Source organism: Diadema antillarum, unplaced genomic scaffold (genome assembly GCF_040938485.1).
Source record: "Diadema antillarum isolate AM-2024a unplaced genomic scaffold, OU_Dant_1.0 scf00000122, whole genome shotgun sequence".
Taxonomy (NCBI): Eukaryota; Metazoa; Echinodermata; class Echinoidea; order Diadematoida; family Diadematidae; genus Diadema; species Diadema antillarum.
The window spans coordinates 928,247-947,181 of NW_027271011.1; the positions used below are offsets into that span (position 1 = coordinate 928,247).

Genomic DNA, 18,935 nt, shown 5'->3' on the forward strand with positions numbered 1-18,935 from the left:
ATCTCTTCATCACACAATCAATCTTCCATTTAAAAATAAAAGTTGATATCACATTTTGATATTGTGTAGTTATTTGAGTTTGTCTGAAGAATATGAGGTATTCATCAATATCATATGAGCTCCCTCGTGGAGACGTAATGAGCTCCTTTATGGAGACAATATGAGCTCCCTCGTGGAGACTTTATGAGCTCCTTTGTGGAGACAACATGAGCTCCCTCGTGGAGACGATATGAGCTCCCTCGAGGAGACTTGGTATGCATTTAATATTCTTGTTTATATCTCTTTAAGATCTATAATGTTTGTTTTATGTTATAAGTGCTGTCTGGGGCAAATTATTTGTATAGGGCCCCATTTCTCTCTCTCTCTCTCTCTTCTTTCGATCTTTAAAATAACAACAACAACAACATTTTGATAAAAGGGTTGATATGTTCACACTTGCACCAGTTTTGGAATCATTTCACAAGGCAATTCATGTCATTTAAATTTAGATATCACCCTCCCCCACCCCCTTTCCCATGATGCATGGCAAATGTGAGCACGAGGCCTCAATACAATGCAGGTCAGAACCCAGCATGCAATACTGTAATCGTGGAATATTTCGCGGTGTCAAAATTTTCGCGCATTTTTGCGCAACCAGAAACTAGCGCAAAAAAAGCACATGTATATTTTTGCTTGCCATGTGTTCGAGTAGTTGATGTCTTGATTCTGCGGAATTAAAAACATGCAAAACTTATCTTACCCAGTCGAGTGCGAAAATGAGTCACGTGAATAAATGAATAGTTTGTTCGCAAAAACCGATAAGTCCATATTTGCCAAATGGAGATATTTGCGATTAAAGGTCAAGAAAAATAAGGAGAATAATAAGAAAATTTTTGCTTCTTTTGACCATAACTTCAAAAATGTACCTTTATATGCAGTGACCAATATATCATTTAAAAGGTATTATTTTGTACTTTGTGACAGAGACCGTACTTCAAAATCTTCAAAAATGGACTTATCGGTTTTTGCGAACAAACTCTTCAAATCCACTTTTACAGTATATGACGGGTACAGATCGTGTACTGCATATTAATCACTTCTGTGCCAATGTGTAAAATGTGCACAGATCTCACACACAATCCTATGAGCTGGAAATAAAATGTGGCACATGAAGGGTTTACAATGCATTAGATCAAAGTGGGCCTCAAACATTTGATACTGGCTTGTTGCATATTGCATGTTCTACTCACCCAAACTTGGACTCCTGCTGGGCGTCTCGTGGAGTTTTTGCCTTAGCTTCTCTCTGATTCATATCGACAAAATATACAGTAGACTGCGAACACACTGTTTGAATAAATAAATGAGTAATCACGTCGTTGAGTCGAATCCCAGTCAATTGTCCGTTGTCACACTCAGGTTCGCTGTTTTGTTTCTTTCCCCCACAGGAATTATCCCTCACATTGTGTATTGCGACACCATGCTCCAGACTGAATTTAGACAATCCGTTTTTATCGATGTCCACTTGTTTGTAACCCTTCCGGGCCTTCCCTCCATTGACATTGAATGTTGCCTACAGGAAGAGTATCTCGATAGCCGAGCCAGAAACCTCAACGATTTCAGAGAAGGAAGGTCGTTGGGAAGCCAAAACAAGAGATCTGTGTATCTGTAGAGTTACAAATCAGTCGCTGAAATCAGTAGTTTGAAGACTAGAGCACAGTAAAAAAAAAAAAGAAGATAAAACAAGTCCGGCAACAGGAGGGGAAAAAACTCCCTGGGCTAAAGTAGATTCTGATGTGGATCAATACCATCAAGCACGTTACCACTTCAGGAAATTCCACGATCCCCACTGCATTTCCACAGCACTGGAGCTGCAGTATAGATACTATACCCTTAATCTCTTCTTTTTGACTTTTGGACTTGTGACCTTTGAACTGACTTCTAGCATACTTCAATTTAAATTCTATTTATAAACCATCCTATCATGATCAAACATCACTTCCTCAAAATAGCTGAAATGTGTCATTTGTATGTACGTCACACAAGGCCAATCTGGTTCTTTACTTCACTTTGTGATTCCCCTGCCCAATCAGACCAAATACAAATTTACATTTCAAAAAAATTATCCAGCCTTAATTACCATGGATCTTCACATATATGAGGAATTTTTAATGTACTCCACAAGTGGCTTTGATAAAGACTGAAGACGTACAAATTTTCTGCATACGCAGATGAAAACACCCAGTACCTCTCAACTCAGCCACTGGCAAAAAGGAGCAAATTACAAATCTGCAAAAGTTCTAACTCCTCAAGAATGGCATATCTCTGGATCATCTAACGAAGAAACAATTGAAACCTGAAAAATTCAACTAGCAGGTATCAAGATATCTTTCAGGCTGCAAAATGTGCAGGGGAATGCTTCTACAGCAAATTTCTTCACATGAAAACTAGGACCCTGGAATACATCTAATCTTAACAAGCGGTACGCTCCACAGGTGTATCTTTATGTGATATGATATGTATTTACAGATAGAAGGCCAGGAAATACACACCACCTTGCAATGCCGAGCTGTAATTGTGTAGGGTTTAAGATTTCACTTTCCCAAAGTAGGTTTATCATATTCGACACGGAAGTCAGGCAGCGAGCTTCCATATGTAGGGCGAATGCACGTTGGAATGGGTTTCACATGGTTTCACGTGGTTTCACGCATTGCCAACTCAAGGGAAATTAACTTCACGGCTGCCCCTGAATTTATGATATCCAATTTGTTTGTTTTCTTCCTTTTTTCACTGCCGCAGTGTGAGAAGAGCAAAACGTGCCTTGTATAAAACTGAGAGCTGGGGGAGTGATGAATCAAACCTTGCTTTCATATGTACTGAGAGTGCTTAATTTGAATGCTGAATTACAAACACGATTGCATTTAATGATTCAAATCATCGTTTGTTCACGCAACCGAGGAAGGCTCTGCGGATTCTGTGGTTTTGCATTTCAGAGCAAGGAGGGAGGTTTGGCTTCTTTTGAAGTTCCCATCAATAACTGTTGAGTCGTAAGTAGAGTGTGCTTTGACTGCAGTGCAAGCATTTGAGGAGTGCGGTCCTTCTGCAAAAGTGGTTGAAAGGTCATTGTAAGGTCTGCCCCCAGAACATGATTGGAGGTCAATCACATTCACACGACTGTTTCGCTCCTAAATTCTGGCGAAACGTGATTGGAAAACACCTCAGGACCGTAATTTGAAACACATTTGGAATTACAATTCAAATCACCCTCCGCGAATTCAGCTTGCACTCACATTGTACGAATGATTAATTCGAAACATGATTCTACTGATGCATCATTACAATCGTGTTTCAAATTAAGCACTCGTGCTACGTGTGAAAGCAAGGAAAGACTCTTACGAATCTTAGCCATGCACCAACCAAGCAAACACAGGAGAGAGAGAGAGAGAGAGAGAGAAAGTGAGAGAAGGAGAGAGATAAAGAGGAGGATTGAGGATTGAGAAAGAGAGAGAAAACAGAAGGATAAGACTCCCATGTTAGAATGCAATGTTTAAAGATAGCCTCAAACAACTTGTTTGAACAATGAAACCATAGTGACACCTCGACTGTGACTTCAAACAGAGCCACCCCCTCATATGTGGCCCATTCTCAGTAAAAGCGTTCAAATACGGAATTTTGGTGTCGCCGACATTCCATGACAGTTTGCGGTTCCCTGAAACCTATTAGATACTATTTAAATGTTTATAATATATCACGAGGACTTTATTTGTTAAAAATAAGCACGATCAAATGCGGTTGTCTGCCTTTTTGTATAAAATTTTGCTGTTAAACTTCGTTAAGACCCCCAAAACGCAGTGTCGCCGGCTATTTCAGAATTATGTTTTATTGCTCCTCTCCGTCCACAAACACACTTTCCAAATATCATTTTCATGGATGATGAGCATATCATATGTGCTAATCACAATACTCAAAAAGTTCCAAAATTTTTATTGACTTCTTTTTTTTATAGTCTTTTGAAACTTGTCGCCAAGTTCACCGCCAGATACGTTACCAGTTTCTTTAGTGTTACAGCATTGCGAAAATAACAAGACTATGCAATGACCCTGTGTATATGAAACCCTGAGGATATACTTCATACATTGCAAGTACTTAGATTTTTTGTGCGCAAGCTCTTTTTTGAGAATACGGTACAATGTTTGAAATATCGGTTTTCTACACTTTTATTTGGACAGATACTTGACATACTTTTCACGCCACCCACTGCGACAGATATTGCAATGTCAGACAAATTGTATATTATACATTACTCCTTGGAATGACGCAACGATTCAACATTAAAGTTTAGTTCAAGTGAGAAATATTTGGTAGATATCGCTCTCATAATAATATGATCGACCATATACGTTACCACAGATACGTTACCCCAGATACGTGACCGAATTTTGCTTATTGGTCTTGTGCTTTCTGGGGATCAAATCTGGTCAAAATTCATCCCTACACATTACATGCTTCGTTTTGTTGGACCTCAGGATTATATTCTTACACCAAAAGGACAGAGAGGTCAAAAAGATCAACACTTCCACATGATTTTTCTTTCTGCGTCAGTGTCTCACAACTTAATGCCAAGTTTTCCGACAGATACGTTACCACATAATCAAAATGCTGAAAAGAAATTGTAAATGTTTTTACAAACAAATCGTTGTGTGCTCATAAACTCCAAAGTTCTATTCTGTAAAACCCAGCCACTTTCATATTCTATGCAACAACTTTGAACGTTTATTTTACAAGACGAAGCGAAGATTCAGCATATCAGTTTTTTGCTTTTCAGGTTTAGCAGATACGTTACGTATAATTCAGGGCACCCACGGTGACAAATAATGTTATGTAAAATAAAGCGTTTATAAAAAAATTCTGCATAGAATGACGCTTCCATAAAAAATTAAAGTTATGTTCAAATGAAGAATATTTAGTAGAAATTGCTCTGTAACTTCACCGACAGATTCATTTACGGTATGCCAGATACGTTACCAAACTTTGAAAGAGTAAAAAGTAGTTTATGAAACGCTTTCGAGAAAAGTTTCAGTGTTCTGTTGCATATTTATTCTAGTGTTTTTCAACATATGAAGAACTACTCAAGATTCATTGATAAGTTGAACAATTATTTATTCATTTTCATTAAAAGGGATGAGCCAAATACGTTATCATAGGTCAAACAACTGTTTAGGATATCGAGTTCATAGAGACTGTACCTACTTCCTTCTAAGTGCCTGCAAAAATATATTTTTTAAACCTTGTTTGCATTATCCATCAAAACTTAATGAATATCTATAGTCAGATGGATAAATACATTCAGACGTATGATGAGAATATTCTGTGAATGAAGAACTCAGCTTTCACATTTAGGGCTCTTTTCCACTACATTTCATAGTTTAAATATTACGTACAATGTTTAAAATGGTTAATTTGGGCTTACATCATTCATTTTTACATCAATTCATGAGGTAAATAATTAAACAGGTGATATTTATTAATTCATACACAACTAAAATTATTACTTATATTTTACCAGATACGTTACCAAAGGTTATTCGATGTTTTTCAATAGTTATTTCCCCAGGAAAGCAATTCATATTTGTTTCCTGTGAAATTCCAAATCAGATCGTTCCCTTTGCATGATTTGTGGGATTCGAAACCTTATTTGTAAGCGAAATTTGCTAAAAATACAAAGTTAATCTTAAGGTTATATTTCATTTCAGCAAAAAGCATATTTCAACCTACCACACAGAAATAATTTCTACCAATTAGCAAGGGATGACAACATCTTTACCTCTTGAAAAACCCCAATATCTTTAGGGGGGACAGATGTCTTTTCCTAAACAGAAATTGGATCAAAACAATAAATTTGATTCAGAGTTAGGAGTCCATTACAACATGTAAATTTGCGGTAACGTATCTGATTGGTGATCAAAAATCATATATGATGCTCTATTTCAATTCATTTTTACTCAATGAATGGCCATCATTCAGAATGTTCCACTTTTTGTTTCGTATTTGACCGGTTTTGAAGTTTCCGAAAACACATCTTTGAATGTATTACTTTGTGGTTGATTTTTCGGTTTTACTCACATGGAATTGAACACTTAATCTGAGAATGGCCCATGTAAGCATGCAAGTTTTTATCGGTGAAATGGCTTCCAAGGTCACACAAACTAAATTTTGACTTGTACAAAAGTAAGATATTCTAACAATTTCATTAGTAGTATCCACTTGGACCCCATTGTGATTGTTGAAGGAAGACAACTTTGATTTGATAATCTGCAGATTTTTGTTTTTGCTGTTTTGTTAGAGTCAAACCAAACAAATCTGTCTCTTTATTTCTGGACGTTGATGTTCAGTCACAATAAGATTAGTAAAGAAAGACATATATTCAAAATTCAACCTTTCATGTTGGATTGTTCCTTGCACATCCCTCGGAAAACCCAAAACAGCCACGAAAAGGCAAGACAGAACAGAGGGATATCTGATAAGGCGTTGATGCATCATAGATGTTCATATCTTAACAAGATTTCAATTGTGGTTTGGTCGGAATTTATTTGATCTGACACAAGGGGGCAGCACAATACATTGCACTTGACCTTTAGGCCGGAAGAAAGCCGGTGGAAAAATCGATTTAGTCTCGGGAGAAGAAAAAAGTCACAGAGAATAGGGAACGGAGAGGTGGAGCAAGAAAAAAAAGAAAGAAGAAATACAATGCTCAAGATGAGAGGAGAAGGGAAGGGGGTTGGGATGGCAGGAAGAAGGTCAGAAATAAAGAATACCAGTTCCAGCACACACGCTATTTATATAGGGCTGGGACTATTGATGTTTCCCCCAGGGAACACACACAAAAAAAGCGGAATAGGAATGGGAATTATGTGGGTTGCATTTCTTGCCATTGCCTCTGCAGAAGATTTGATCCCTAGTAATCAGGTTAAGCAATTCGAGACATGGTAGATCAGAACACAGCGTTAAGTGTTGACAGGCAGAGGAGGCAGCGGTGGCTGGGGTGTAACGGTGAACCCTTGTAAAGGTTTTCAATTTCAACATTTCTCACGCAATCCTGGATTTTGGAAGCGTAAAGAACCTTAATCACATGCTTAAAGAACTTTAATTACAAGAAGGGTACTATGGATATATCCTTAAGATCGCAATGTCTCCTTTTTTTTTTCTTATTCATGGATGGGAATTTGAGGAAAACACCTGGAAACATGCAGAAGAAAGGGGTCTGCAAAATACTTTGAAGACATCAACTTTCATGCTTTCAAACTTTACACTTCGACAGGAAATTGAAAATGGTAACTTATTAGAAAGAGACAAAATCCAAATCTGAAAATGAGATGGGTTGACCCAAGAAGGCATAATTATTTTCAGGTCCACTGCAAATTCAACTTGCATGACTTCGTTGTTTTTTTGTGTGGAGTTTTGTGACACAAGATTACATGTAAACATGTCTGCCTGATGTTTCAACCAAATGAAGAGTTTGTTTGCAAAAACCAGTAAGTCCATTTTCGAAGATTTTGAAGTACGGTCTCTGTCATGAAGTACAAAATAATACCTTTTGAATGATATATTGGTTACTACAAATAAAGGTATATTTTTGAAGTTATGGTCAAAAGAAGCAAAAATTTTCTTATTATTCTCTTTATTTTTCTTGACCTTTAATCGCAAATATCTCCATTTGACAAATATGGACTCATCGGTTTTTGCAAACAAACTCTTCAAATCCTCCTGGATGTTCATCCTTTACTGACTGAGCAGGTCAGCCTACCAGTATACTTCCATCTTCTCCCCCTTTCTGTTCTGTGTTACTCCTTCAAGGGGTACCAGAAGGTGTCCCTCCCCCTCCTATTTTACCCACTGGTGCACAGCTCGGCGGTTTTATAACGAGCCTGAATAGGTGCAAGTGATCCTGCTCAACAAACACTTTATCAGCCCCCGACTCATCAAATTGTCACAGTGGGTTAAATTTGCACTCCATGTTGGGAGATTAATGTTGTCAGATTGGTGCAAATTTAAAGGCGTGTCCTCGCAAGAAAGGGTGCGCTTGTCTTTAATGGTGAAAGATGATTTGAACAGACCTCCCAGGGGCCATCTCATGAGCAGGGTACCAAGTTTCAGCTCATCCTCATTATAATACATTACCACGTACATATGCCGTGCAAATTCCTGTCTCATTTCTGGGTGTGGCCATATTTTATTTTTACTTGGAAGGAAGGATTTTTGACATCATTATTCTATAAAGGGGACCTCTGAGATAAGGAAGACTCATGGGCCACAGCTCAGGCATGCATGCTTAGTAGGTAAAAACAAGCAATATTATCAGGCATTAAATGATCTAGGTTTGTGTGGTTATAACCCACCTTTTATTAGGACCACTTTGTTTTACATTGTTTTTTGTGATATCTCAGCGATTTTAAAACAAATTTTTATCTAATAAAATCTGAATTCCTCTTAGAGTTGTATGCTCTTTAATATTTCATAAGTGGTTTCTAATTGCAACTGATTGACAAATTGCCCGACATTGCGTATAAAAACAACTCGTAGGAAGATTTCAAGGTTTCTAATTATATTAAATTCCCCGTCTCAACCAAAACTATACCATCCCTTTAAAAGACATGATTTCATCATTTGAATGATAGCTATACCAGAATAGAACCTCTATTTTTTGGATTCCCTCCCCCCCCCCCCCCCCACACACACACACAGAAAGGGTTACAGCTCGTTATTTCGAAGGTTTGTTGTTCCGAAGGCTCTTCAGTCCGAAGATTCGTTATTCCGAAGGTTCGTTTTTCCGAATTTCATTTTTGGATAAACAAATCTTCGGAATAACAAATCTTCGGAATAACGCCACAAATGTTCAGATTAACGAACCCTTTTTCATTTTCGGATTAACGAACCTCTAAGTGTAGGGAATTTGTGTGTTTCGGATTAACGAACCTTCGGAATAACGAACAGCACCCACAGAAAGAGACACTGCAGCATTCACTGATGAAGAATGTAAATTCATCAGAGAGAGATAATAGAATCAGCAGAATATTAAATGAAACATGTTGCAGCTCCATTAGCAATAGAAACAGAGTTTTTGGTACCACCAAGCTTACAAAAACAGAAATCTTAGCTGCAGAAGTTTTAAGTTTAGGATATCACTGTAAAGTCTGTGAGTAACTGGTGTGAGCAAAGACTTAAATGATGATATTATTGAGTTGTTATTTCCTTGCAACAAATACCCCACTTGCAAATCTATGTCCCTCTTTTCACAGAGATTCAAAATAAAGCTCTTATCTACCGCCTGGTGTTTACCTCTTCATTGTGGCATAAAGATATATGTCAGATTGCATCTACACTTTGACTATGCGGCTTTCGAATCGCTCAATCTAAATTGCCAAACAGCTTCAGCGGTAAGCAGGCAGTGCCTTTTAAGTGCTCCAGACAATGTATTATGACACGGGGAGCTCTTGAATCCGACCACCACTTCCCATTAGACCATTTTAGAGGTGGTTAGGAACTTTCATCCTCGAATGCAAATGCGAATCGGTGGAAAAGGATAAAGATGGGAAAAGGAAAACTGCAAACAAGGCCTGTTTTGCAGCTCTGGTGCACCATAAAAACAGTATCAGTGTTCTATTAGTCTATCTACTTTATGATATCTAACAGCAGCATGAACCCTAAATTAATTTACACTATTTCATGAACCTTCAAACACATATCTACCTTTTCATACTACTATTGACACATATTACCAATCAGCTAGGATGCCTTTTATAGTGCAATTCAAGAGATATACCCAAACAACTCTTGAAAAAACAGAACAGAAGCAGAAGCAGAAAAAGAAGAAGAAGAAAAGAAGAAGAAACCCTTTACCTCAATTTTCAAACATGGCTGAATCTGCTTTAACTGATGATGCATTTAACTCTTCCGTCATTATCTTGTGAGCTAAAGTTTTGTGGGAATTCGGAAGGCTTGATTGACATTCAAAAGTTTCCGAACTCTTGCCATAACCATCTTATCACGACAATTTTATGGCACCAATGACATTGTGTACAAACACCTTACTAAAGGCAATGGCAAGGTTAACATGGTGGCACGTTTTCAGCCATCAGTACTGAGATGATACGTGGCTAAGACACAAATGCCACACCCCAAATTGAAGTTGAACCCCTGCACCAATTATTACACATTAGCTAGCTGCAATAGACTGGTCAAGATTTTTTCTTTTTTTTTTAATCAGCCCTCAATTCATCCTCCACTACAAGGATACTCATTAAAAAAAAAAACAACCAAAAAAAAAAAACAACCAAACAAAACAAACAAAAAACAAACAAAAAGCCACAAGTTTAGGCTGTAATGTGTCAGGTAATGGCTGATTGGTTGCAAATAATGAAAACAATTAGACACAGAAAAAGAAAGCCTTGGAAGCAATACTTCTATTATGGAAAGCAGGGTAAGATGACAATACCCAACAAAATTAGGTGATCTCTGCTGACAGATGCCTGGACCACAATGACAGACAGGCTGGTTGCCAATCAGGACACAATACAGGCCTTAACCCACGGAAGACTAGCCCTGAGTTTTTACACTTGGGCAAGTGTCTATGGGAAGTGTGTGTTATAGCAAATTCAGGTCATGTTCACCATAGGTTAACAATGACTTGTTCTCTTTCATGACTAATAAGTGTATATATTTTTGTTTTCAAACAGAATCATCAAAACTTGAGTTCAATTTGAGTTTCTTTGTTTTTCATTCAGACCAAGTGTGCTAGAATAAAACTTTTAAAAATCTGATGATAAAGTAGGCCTACACAATTTCACTGACATTTTATGTTTCATGTTTGTCCCTTTTTTCTAACCTTATAAAATTCAAAATTTGGTTTCTTGGTAATGTCAGACATATAACCAAAATGGCACTTTTAAACAGCCTTTTGGGAATGCTTGTAAGTGCAAGACAGTCACTGTCTTTGAATAGGTATAAAAGGCACAGCATGAGAGAAGTTAACATACGGAAAAGATAACAGAACAAACAAAGAAAATGGAATGAAACAAAAGAACATAACAAAATCTCTAGTCAAATATGAAGCTAATGCAACTTTGCAGTATAAAAAGGCTGACTAGAAATTGCAATCTAAGTTCCTGGCATTTTTGACACTTTTATAGACTCTCGGGAAGATTTGCCAGGAGAAGGTAAAAGCAAAAAGGGATTTGCATCACCGAGCACTGTGTGTCGCTAAATATGCGATCCAAATATCACCCCTGACTTCATGCGATGGATGTGTACACGTGGCTTCGGGAGGGCAAGAATAGAAGGCAAACAACTGTCGGATGATGCATCGTTCGCCATAGCAACGCTGATGCTGGAATATCAAGGTCGTGAGAATATGAATGCCACTGCACTCAATCTATTAGATATGGGGAAAAAAATATTACAAGACATGGAGGCTCAGTAGGCTGTCGTACTGGATGTAAGATTCAATTCATGACCGTTTCTAGCTCACTGACCAAGTGATGAGCTATTCATCTCGCATGCCGCTTTGTAATCTCTGCCTGTTACTGACATTTATACTTCATGCTCCGGTGATTTTGATGTGAGGAAAACCCTCAGTGACGTATGTCAGACACACTTTGAACTTGCCTCTGGCTCAAACTTCTTCTCCTTTTTTTCTTCATTTTAGAAGAAAGGCCATATATTTAGAAATAAAACACTGGCAGCAACTGAAAACCTACAGTCTTTGTAACTAAACAATGTTGTCATTTTGCCTCTGTCGAAGATTCTGCTAAGATCGAAAGAAAGCTCAGGCCCTTTATGACTCACTGTTATAAGATTTAAAGCAGTTTTCAATGCCTTTTTTTCTGCAATCAGGAAGGAATTTGACAAAAATATAATATCTTTAACAGGTGCGATACGATTCCTCATCTTTCATGCAGTGAGTCCCCATAGGGTCATGTAAAATGCTAATCTTTTAAAGAAGGGGGGGGGGGGGGGAGGTATGCTGACACTTGTCAGCATACCCCCCCCCCCCCCCCCCCCCCCCCCCCCCAATCAAATCAACCTGCCTGGCAAGCAACTGTCCTACTGTCCTTGGTACCTGCCTACATAGCACACTTGCGAGTTGGATAAATTTAGTAACTGGGCTGAAGCAATTTCCTTAATCTGCTCTTTTTTTTTTATTCTGAGCTGAAATAAAGTGGGCAACATACTGTTCGTTTTTCTTTGTGATAACAGATAAGTATTCTCAATCACAGTATCAAGTATTTATCATGGGATAAAGGTACAAAATAGAAGACCTAGCTTATGAATACAAGAAGTAGAGCACTGTGGAATCTCCCTAGATATTTGTCAGAGTATAACAAATGTTTGACTTTATTTCTTTACCACAAGAAAGGTGATATCCTATGCATGAGGTCAAGCAAGATTCATAAGAAAGAGCGTGGAGAGAAGAACTGGTAGGTGAATATTTCCATTATCAGGTGCCTTTCAATATCTTATTAAACTGTTTTGAGTATCAAGTGAAATCCTACCAGTCTAATATGAAATAACAGTTATCCATGCTATTTTAATTGTAAATAAACTGTACATGTTGCTGTTGTTTTCCCCTGTTTTATGTGTTTTCCTTGAATGTATATAAAATTATTAATGAATTCAAACTGTGTGACAGTTATTCCATGCATTAATTCATCAGTTTCTACAGAAATTAATTGATATTCACACAGAATGCACAGAGGATTCCACGGCATTAAAGTTAAGAACAAGACTAATTCCAAGCATCATCTTGATTCGACATGAAAATGTCACATTAGCACAATTAATCCCCTTTCAGGGTTTGTTTCTGATAAACATGAGGGAAAAAGAGAACTGAAATCTAGGAGTATTTGTTGCACAAGATTGGAAGGAGCTTTACCTAATGCATGCTTTCAGGTTTGACCTAGAATAACATTGGTTTTTTTTTCCGTGCATCATTTTCTTTCTGTTTTTTTTTTTTTTGCATAATATTATGTGGAAAAGAGAGAAAATCTATATGCAGTGAGCTTTCATGTCACAATTAAAGCCTCTAGCCCCTTTACACTTTACAATTACAAGCCACTTTAGAAAACAAGACACATTTTGGATATTATCTATTTGTTAACTGAGGGATCCATGTCTACAAGCTGTGCTTTCAAGTGGATCAGTCTTTTCCAGCCCATAATTTACTTTTTAATGTAATTCCTGCAAAGTATGCATTGTTTGTTCTATACTATTATACATTCATCTGCATTTAAAGTTGATATTATTCTTTACAGTGTGTGTATACATGTACTTCTTCCCTTTTTTTGCTTGTATACTTTCTACCATGTATCTCCTTTTGTTAATGGAAATAAAGAAAGTGGACTAAATTGAAAGCAACTTCCAGAAGGCTTTTGTCTCCCACATAATTCCAACACATCTCAAGGAACAATGACAAAGAGTATTTGTTGACAATGAATGACAATAACAATTTAGAATGTATATATACCTATAAAGAGGATTTGGTTACAACTGTTGAGGCACAGTCATGGCAGTACAAGGTTGATTGTCGGCTTTAGTTACACTGCCTGCAGACATGATAATGTACAATACATGTACCTGCAACATACAGATTTCCGCTGTAACACATCACAGAGCTCTGACAATACAGGAGAAAAAAAAAGAACAAAGAAAGAAAGAAAGGAAAATACAACAACAACATAAGTAAGGACCAGTCACATAAATGCAACTATGATTCCATTTTACTGGTACATGTATATGAGATCACAATAACTTTCAATCAAAAAAAAAAAAACTTTTGTAAGCTCTATAAACACGCTTCCCTCAATAAAATATGTCATGTGAAAGTAAGTCACCAGTGATCATCCTGCAAAACCATCCTTTCAGAGTTTAGAATCGTGGCAAATATATACACTTCCGAAGCCTCAAAATAATTGTTGTATAATTCCTTCAAACTTGATAAACTGCAAACGCAAACAAGGAATCAGACTCAGAAATAATGCGAATGGCGCTCCATAGACATGATACAGATATGTCGGTTCTTTCCAAAATACCAGTAACTGAGAAATGAGCCTGGTGAAATCTCCCAACAACAGAGCCTACCACGAAAGCAATATAATTCACTTCCGTTGTACTCCAACTCCGAAGAAGCGAAACCCACTTGCAAGGAAAGCAAAATACGATTGTATAAAGATGGTTACGATCACTGCTTATTGGATCCTACTGGAATCTCAGAGCACACACGCATTGGAACTGGCGCAAAAGAAGACTCAGCGCAATGATTTGTGATCCATTCAAAATGCAATCCTAAACTTGATTCCTTGATCCGATCGCCGTACCAGGCAGGCAACCTAAGCGAGACAACAAATCTCGTACTCACAAAAGGAGTATAATCAATACACATGTCCTCACACGGATCAGGTCTGGAGCACATATGGATGCTTCTCATCCAGGGACACTCTTCCACTCTCTCTCTCTCTCCTTCTTGCTGATTTCGCTGGTACCCTCCAAACTACCCTCGATCTACCGCTGCAAATAGGCTCATCTCGCTCCGTCCACTCGCCACCGATGAACTCTGCTTATGATGTGAGCATGTGTTCGGAGATATCCTGGGGTGACATGGACGGGGAGGGTGGGAGTGGGCGCAGGGATGGGAGCAGGCGAAGGGGTTGGGTGGGGTAATCAATGAGCTGGGTGCATGGAGTATAGAGGCGGGGGGGGGGGGGGGGGGGATGTATAGACATTGGAGAAATGGGGCTGGGGTTGTGATGTAAGGTGGCAAAGTTGCCCGGGTGGTCGCGGCGAGACTTTGTCTCATAATCCTTCACATTAGACTCATCAATCTCGCTGCTGTTAGGGGACGAATCCAACGCAGGGACGGAGAGAGGATCAATCCAATGAAGAGAAAGAATTTGTAAGGCAGGGCAGACTACAATGCAGGAAATCTTCTTGATGTAATTTCAGAATTTAAATTTCCCTAATTTTCCTAATTCACTGCAAAAAAAAAAAATGTCTCAACTTCAGGCTAAACTCAATTTTTATTTCTTTCAGACAATTCATCAACTTGTTAGCCCATCCCTTCATGAGTTTTATTCATCAAACTTTGTTTGTCACAATCAACATTATAAGCAACATAAGGCAGAAAAAATGCCAGATCATTATTACACATAGAAATGATTTTAGATATCTTGGGCTTTCTGAGAGTTATCTGATATATGGTAAATCATCATATTTTGACAGATATATCATATTAACATTTATAAGAGTATTAATATTCTCTACGGATTATCTACATATCTAGTTTATATTAGTGTCGTAGAAAAGACGTTTCTCCTCTCTCCATCCATTAATCATTATTATCTAGGGTGACATCTTGTCTGTAAGCTTTACGCTCAGGCAACATCCAGGGGCAATTTTATGTGACAACTTAGCAGCCTTAATGGGTTACCATAGCAACATCAACTGACTACACAAGGTTGATCCAATTAAGAAGTGGGCAGCCCCACTTTTCTAAAATAATGATAAAAGACAAACAAGAATCCAACATGAAACAATTAGAAACATAAAAACCTAATGAGAATGCTCCAAGGGGGGGGGGGGGGGTGGTAGGCTCTTAGATGTCATATATTTATGTCATATATTTAGTGAGACAGTCTATTTACGCATCAGGTCTTCCTGACAATTTTATGTGTGGTTGAATTTGTGATACTAAAAAAGTGGATATTTCGCGCGACTAATTTTTCATGCTCGGCTGCGTAAGATAGGTTGCGCATGTTTTTAATTCCGCGGAATCAAGACAGCAATTACTGGAACATATGGCAAGCAAAAACATTCAAGTGCTTTTATTTTTGTGCTAGCTTCTGGTTGCGCGAAATGCGGGAAAACTTCAACACCGCGAAAATTTCCACTTTTACAGTATTGGAGTACAGTAATGGATGGAGAAATGTTACGCATGTATGTCATATTCATGTTGAGATCAGAGTTCATATTTCTATGTGTTATTAAATTTGCAATTAGCATCTGGCTTGTGAAATAGAAAAAAAAAACCGTAGAAAACTCACAAAATATGTGTCCTAGGCCTATACAGTCTGATGAAGCATGTAAAACATCTTGTGGCTAAAAATGCTAACAATAATTCAAAAGTAGATACCTTCAAGAGTGTTCACATAGTCATTACCTCTATCTGTGCCAGGGACTTTAGATACTATGTACAATGCTATGGGGTGTCTGTGCCAGTCAGCACTCACAGCACCCAAAGGGTTAACTTCCTTTGGGCTTTATAATCTAGAACATCAAAATGGCTCACTCTAAGTTAACTTGACATCAACCTAGCTCAGTGTGAACAAACTTATTGACAGTTTCCTTTAGGACATCTGCACTTTATCAACAAGGTAAAGCACACCACCAGATATGCAGATTAGGTGATAAGTACAACAGGGATTATCAGGCCCCTTCTAAAGATCCTCTTCAAATCTGTGGTATATCCCCTGGCTAGATGACTTTTGTTGATGCAAATATAATATATGCCTTCATTTCAAATATGAGGGGATCTTTGGATCAAAATACAAATCAAACAAGCCAGATTATTCAGTTTTCCATTTGCTCTTCTTCACGGCCCCCAAAGCTTCACCCACGATGGATACATCACGTATCTTTCTTGCGTTTCATGGTAATCTTCAGCCAGCAGTAAAGTGCACTGAAAACACATCCACTATATCTATAGCATGCATGCATGCATCTTACCACTGTCAGGCACACCAGCTCACAAAAGCAGTTTTAACATCTCTGATTTCACACCATTTCCTTGCCATAGATTCAGTCCAAAACATTCAGTCTCCACATAGCAAAGACTATCTTTATTGCAAGGAATGGCAGGAGATATTATTCTATGAGAAATGTCATGCTATTGTAAGCTGGTGAACAAGTGTTTATTTTACATGTACATGCTCCATGATGTAACATGTTTTTCTTTCCAATAGATCAGGGATCAGGGATTCTACGAGATCGAGGCACTTTCAGTATTTGTGCATCCACGAACAATGTTTTGATAGGACAGCTTTCAAACTTTGCAATCTATATTTTGAGCTGATGACTTAATTGACTGATGATTCTTCTAAAAGTTTGTGCACTAGGGAAGTACAGTGTATTTACTTTACACATTCATGTTACATATATAGATGTTACTTTAATAGATGTTTTTCTTTTCACTGGCAAACTAGGGATTCTATAAGATCCAGATACTTTTGAGTATCTGTGCATCCAATAACAATGTTTTGACAGAAAGCTTTCAGACTCCACTATCTACATTGTAAGCTGACGACCAGCGGCAAAACTTCATTACGTGTACAATCTCTCTCTTGCTCAGGAGAGACTTTGGAAAAGCCTTTTCTGTTTTTTTTTTTTTTTTTCCGTTGTCAACTCCTGCACAACAGTGCCAGCTTAAAGGACAAGTTCACCTTCATAGACATGTTGGTTGAGTGAATGCAGCAATAGAACACATCAATCAGAGTTTGAGGAAAATCGGACAATCCGTTCAAAAGCTATGAATTTTTGAAGTTTCTGTTCAGTCACGGCTGGATGAGAAGACTAATCATAGCTTGTGATATCATATGAGTACAACTATATAAAGAGAGTATACAGAAAATTGAAGATATTCTCACTTTTCTCACATAATAAAAGAACACTCGACTTCTCTCTTTCAGAAGTCAGGGGGAATAATATTATCCCTAACATATTAGTCAGTAACAAGTCGAGGAAATGTGCACTTTATTCAAAAAGTCAAGTTTTGTGAAATTCTCTTTTTATTTTCCTTATATGGTTGTACGCAAGTGACATCATACACTGTAGTAGTCTTCTCCTCCAGCAGTGATTGCACAGATATTTTAAAAATTCCTAACTTTTGAACGGATTGTCGGATTTTCCCCAAACTTTCACTGATGTGTTCTAGTAACATTGTTGCCTTTACTCAATCCACATGTATGAAGGTGAACTTGTCCTTTAAGTAGCATGAGAAGAAGTAGGTGGGGTGAATTCCCTGCACGCTGCAAATAAGCCCCGCCCACTTCCACGACATCATCGTGAAAATGCAAGCCACACACACAGACATCAATTGTTTATAAAAAGACCTGCTAAGAGGCTCAGTCATTCCCCTGATGTATGATACTCAGTGAACATTCAGAGGCAATAAAGTGAAGTGAAATGTTGCACATTCTGGGGGGCACGAACACGTATAATGTGGAAAATTACACTGGCGGAAGCTCTCCGGTGTGAGAGAAGGGTGTGCTTATAACAGCTTGATCTCTAGATATTTCCCTAATGACAATAAGCCACTGACAGCTTTGTAGAGCTACATAATGTAGTTCAGAACTGGAATGGGGCTAGCTGTCCCCTGAATGAGGGGGAAATCAATTCAAATAATGAATGTGAGGCACATTAACTGGGTGGAAACTATGACTAGTGTTACAGAGAGTGTCGAATGTGCGGACGAGAACCAGCAGCTTGAAAATAACTTGAATATCAGGATCTGCACACATGGGACCTGATATTTTATTCAGTATCAGAAAAATAAGACAAAAGAGGCTCTAATATGGATGGGAATGTTTTGATAATGTGTCCATACTTTAGAGTTTGATAAACATAAAACACTAATTCGACAGCGATTGTGTATCTGTGGAATTATGCTTGCAATGGTGCAATGTATAGACAGCCACAAAATTTTGGTTTTTATTTCTCTAATGCACAGTGCAAAGATCCAATTGTGCACCCAACAAAATCAGTTATCTTTTTTTTAAAACTCACCTTTACATTTACCAAGCACAAAAATGATATTGTCACTGCCAGCTGACTGCACACCAATCCTATGCCATTTCTATAACAGATGGGGCTGCGCACATAATGGTTCTGATTAATAGATGCTCTTAGTCCTCTTT

General features: G+C 38.0%; 1 protein-coding gene across 4 annotated transcripts in view; it reads right to left on the reverse strand.

Moving 5' to 3' along the window:
- The window catches only part of LOC139720109 (tumor protein p53-inducible protein 11-like), a 207,283-nt gene that overhangs the window by 26,713 nt on the left and 161,635 nt on the right, over window positions 1-18,935 (reverse strand). Inside the window, exon 1 of one of the 4 annotated variants that reach the window (XM_071631478.1) lies at window positions 1,230-1,674. The exons of the other annotated variants lie outside the window; for them this stretch is intronic. Within the exon in view, the coding sequence (XP_071487579.1) occupies window positions 1,230-1,291 (62 nt within the window). The 5' untranslated portion in view covers window positions 1,292-1,674. Of the gene's footprint in view, window positions 1-1,229; window positions 1,675-18,935 lie in introns of those variants that run through there. 4 annotated transcript variants of the gene reach the window in all.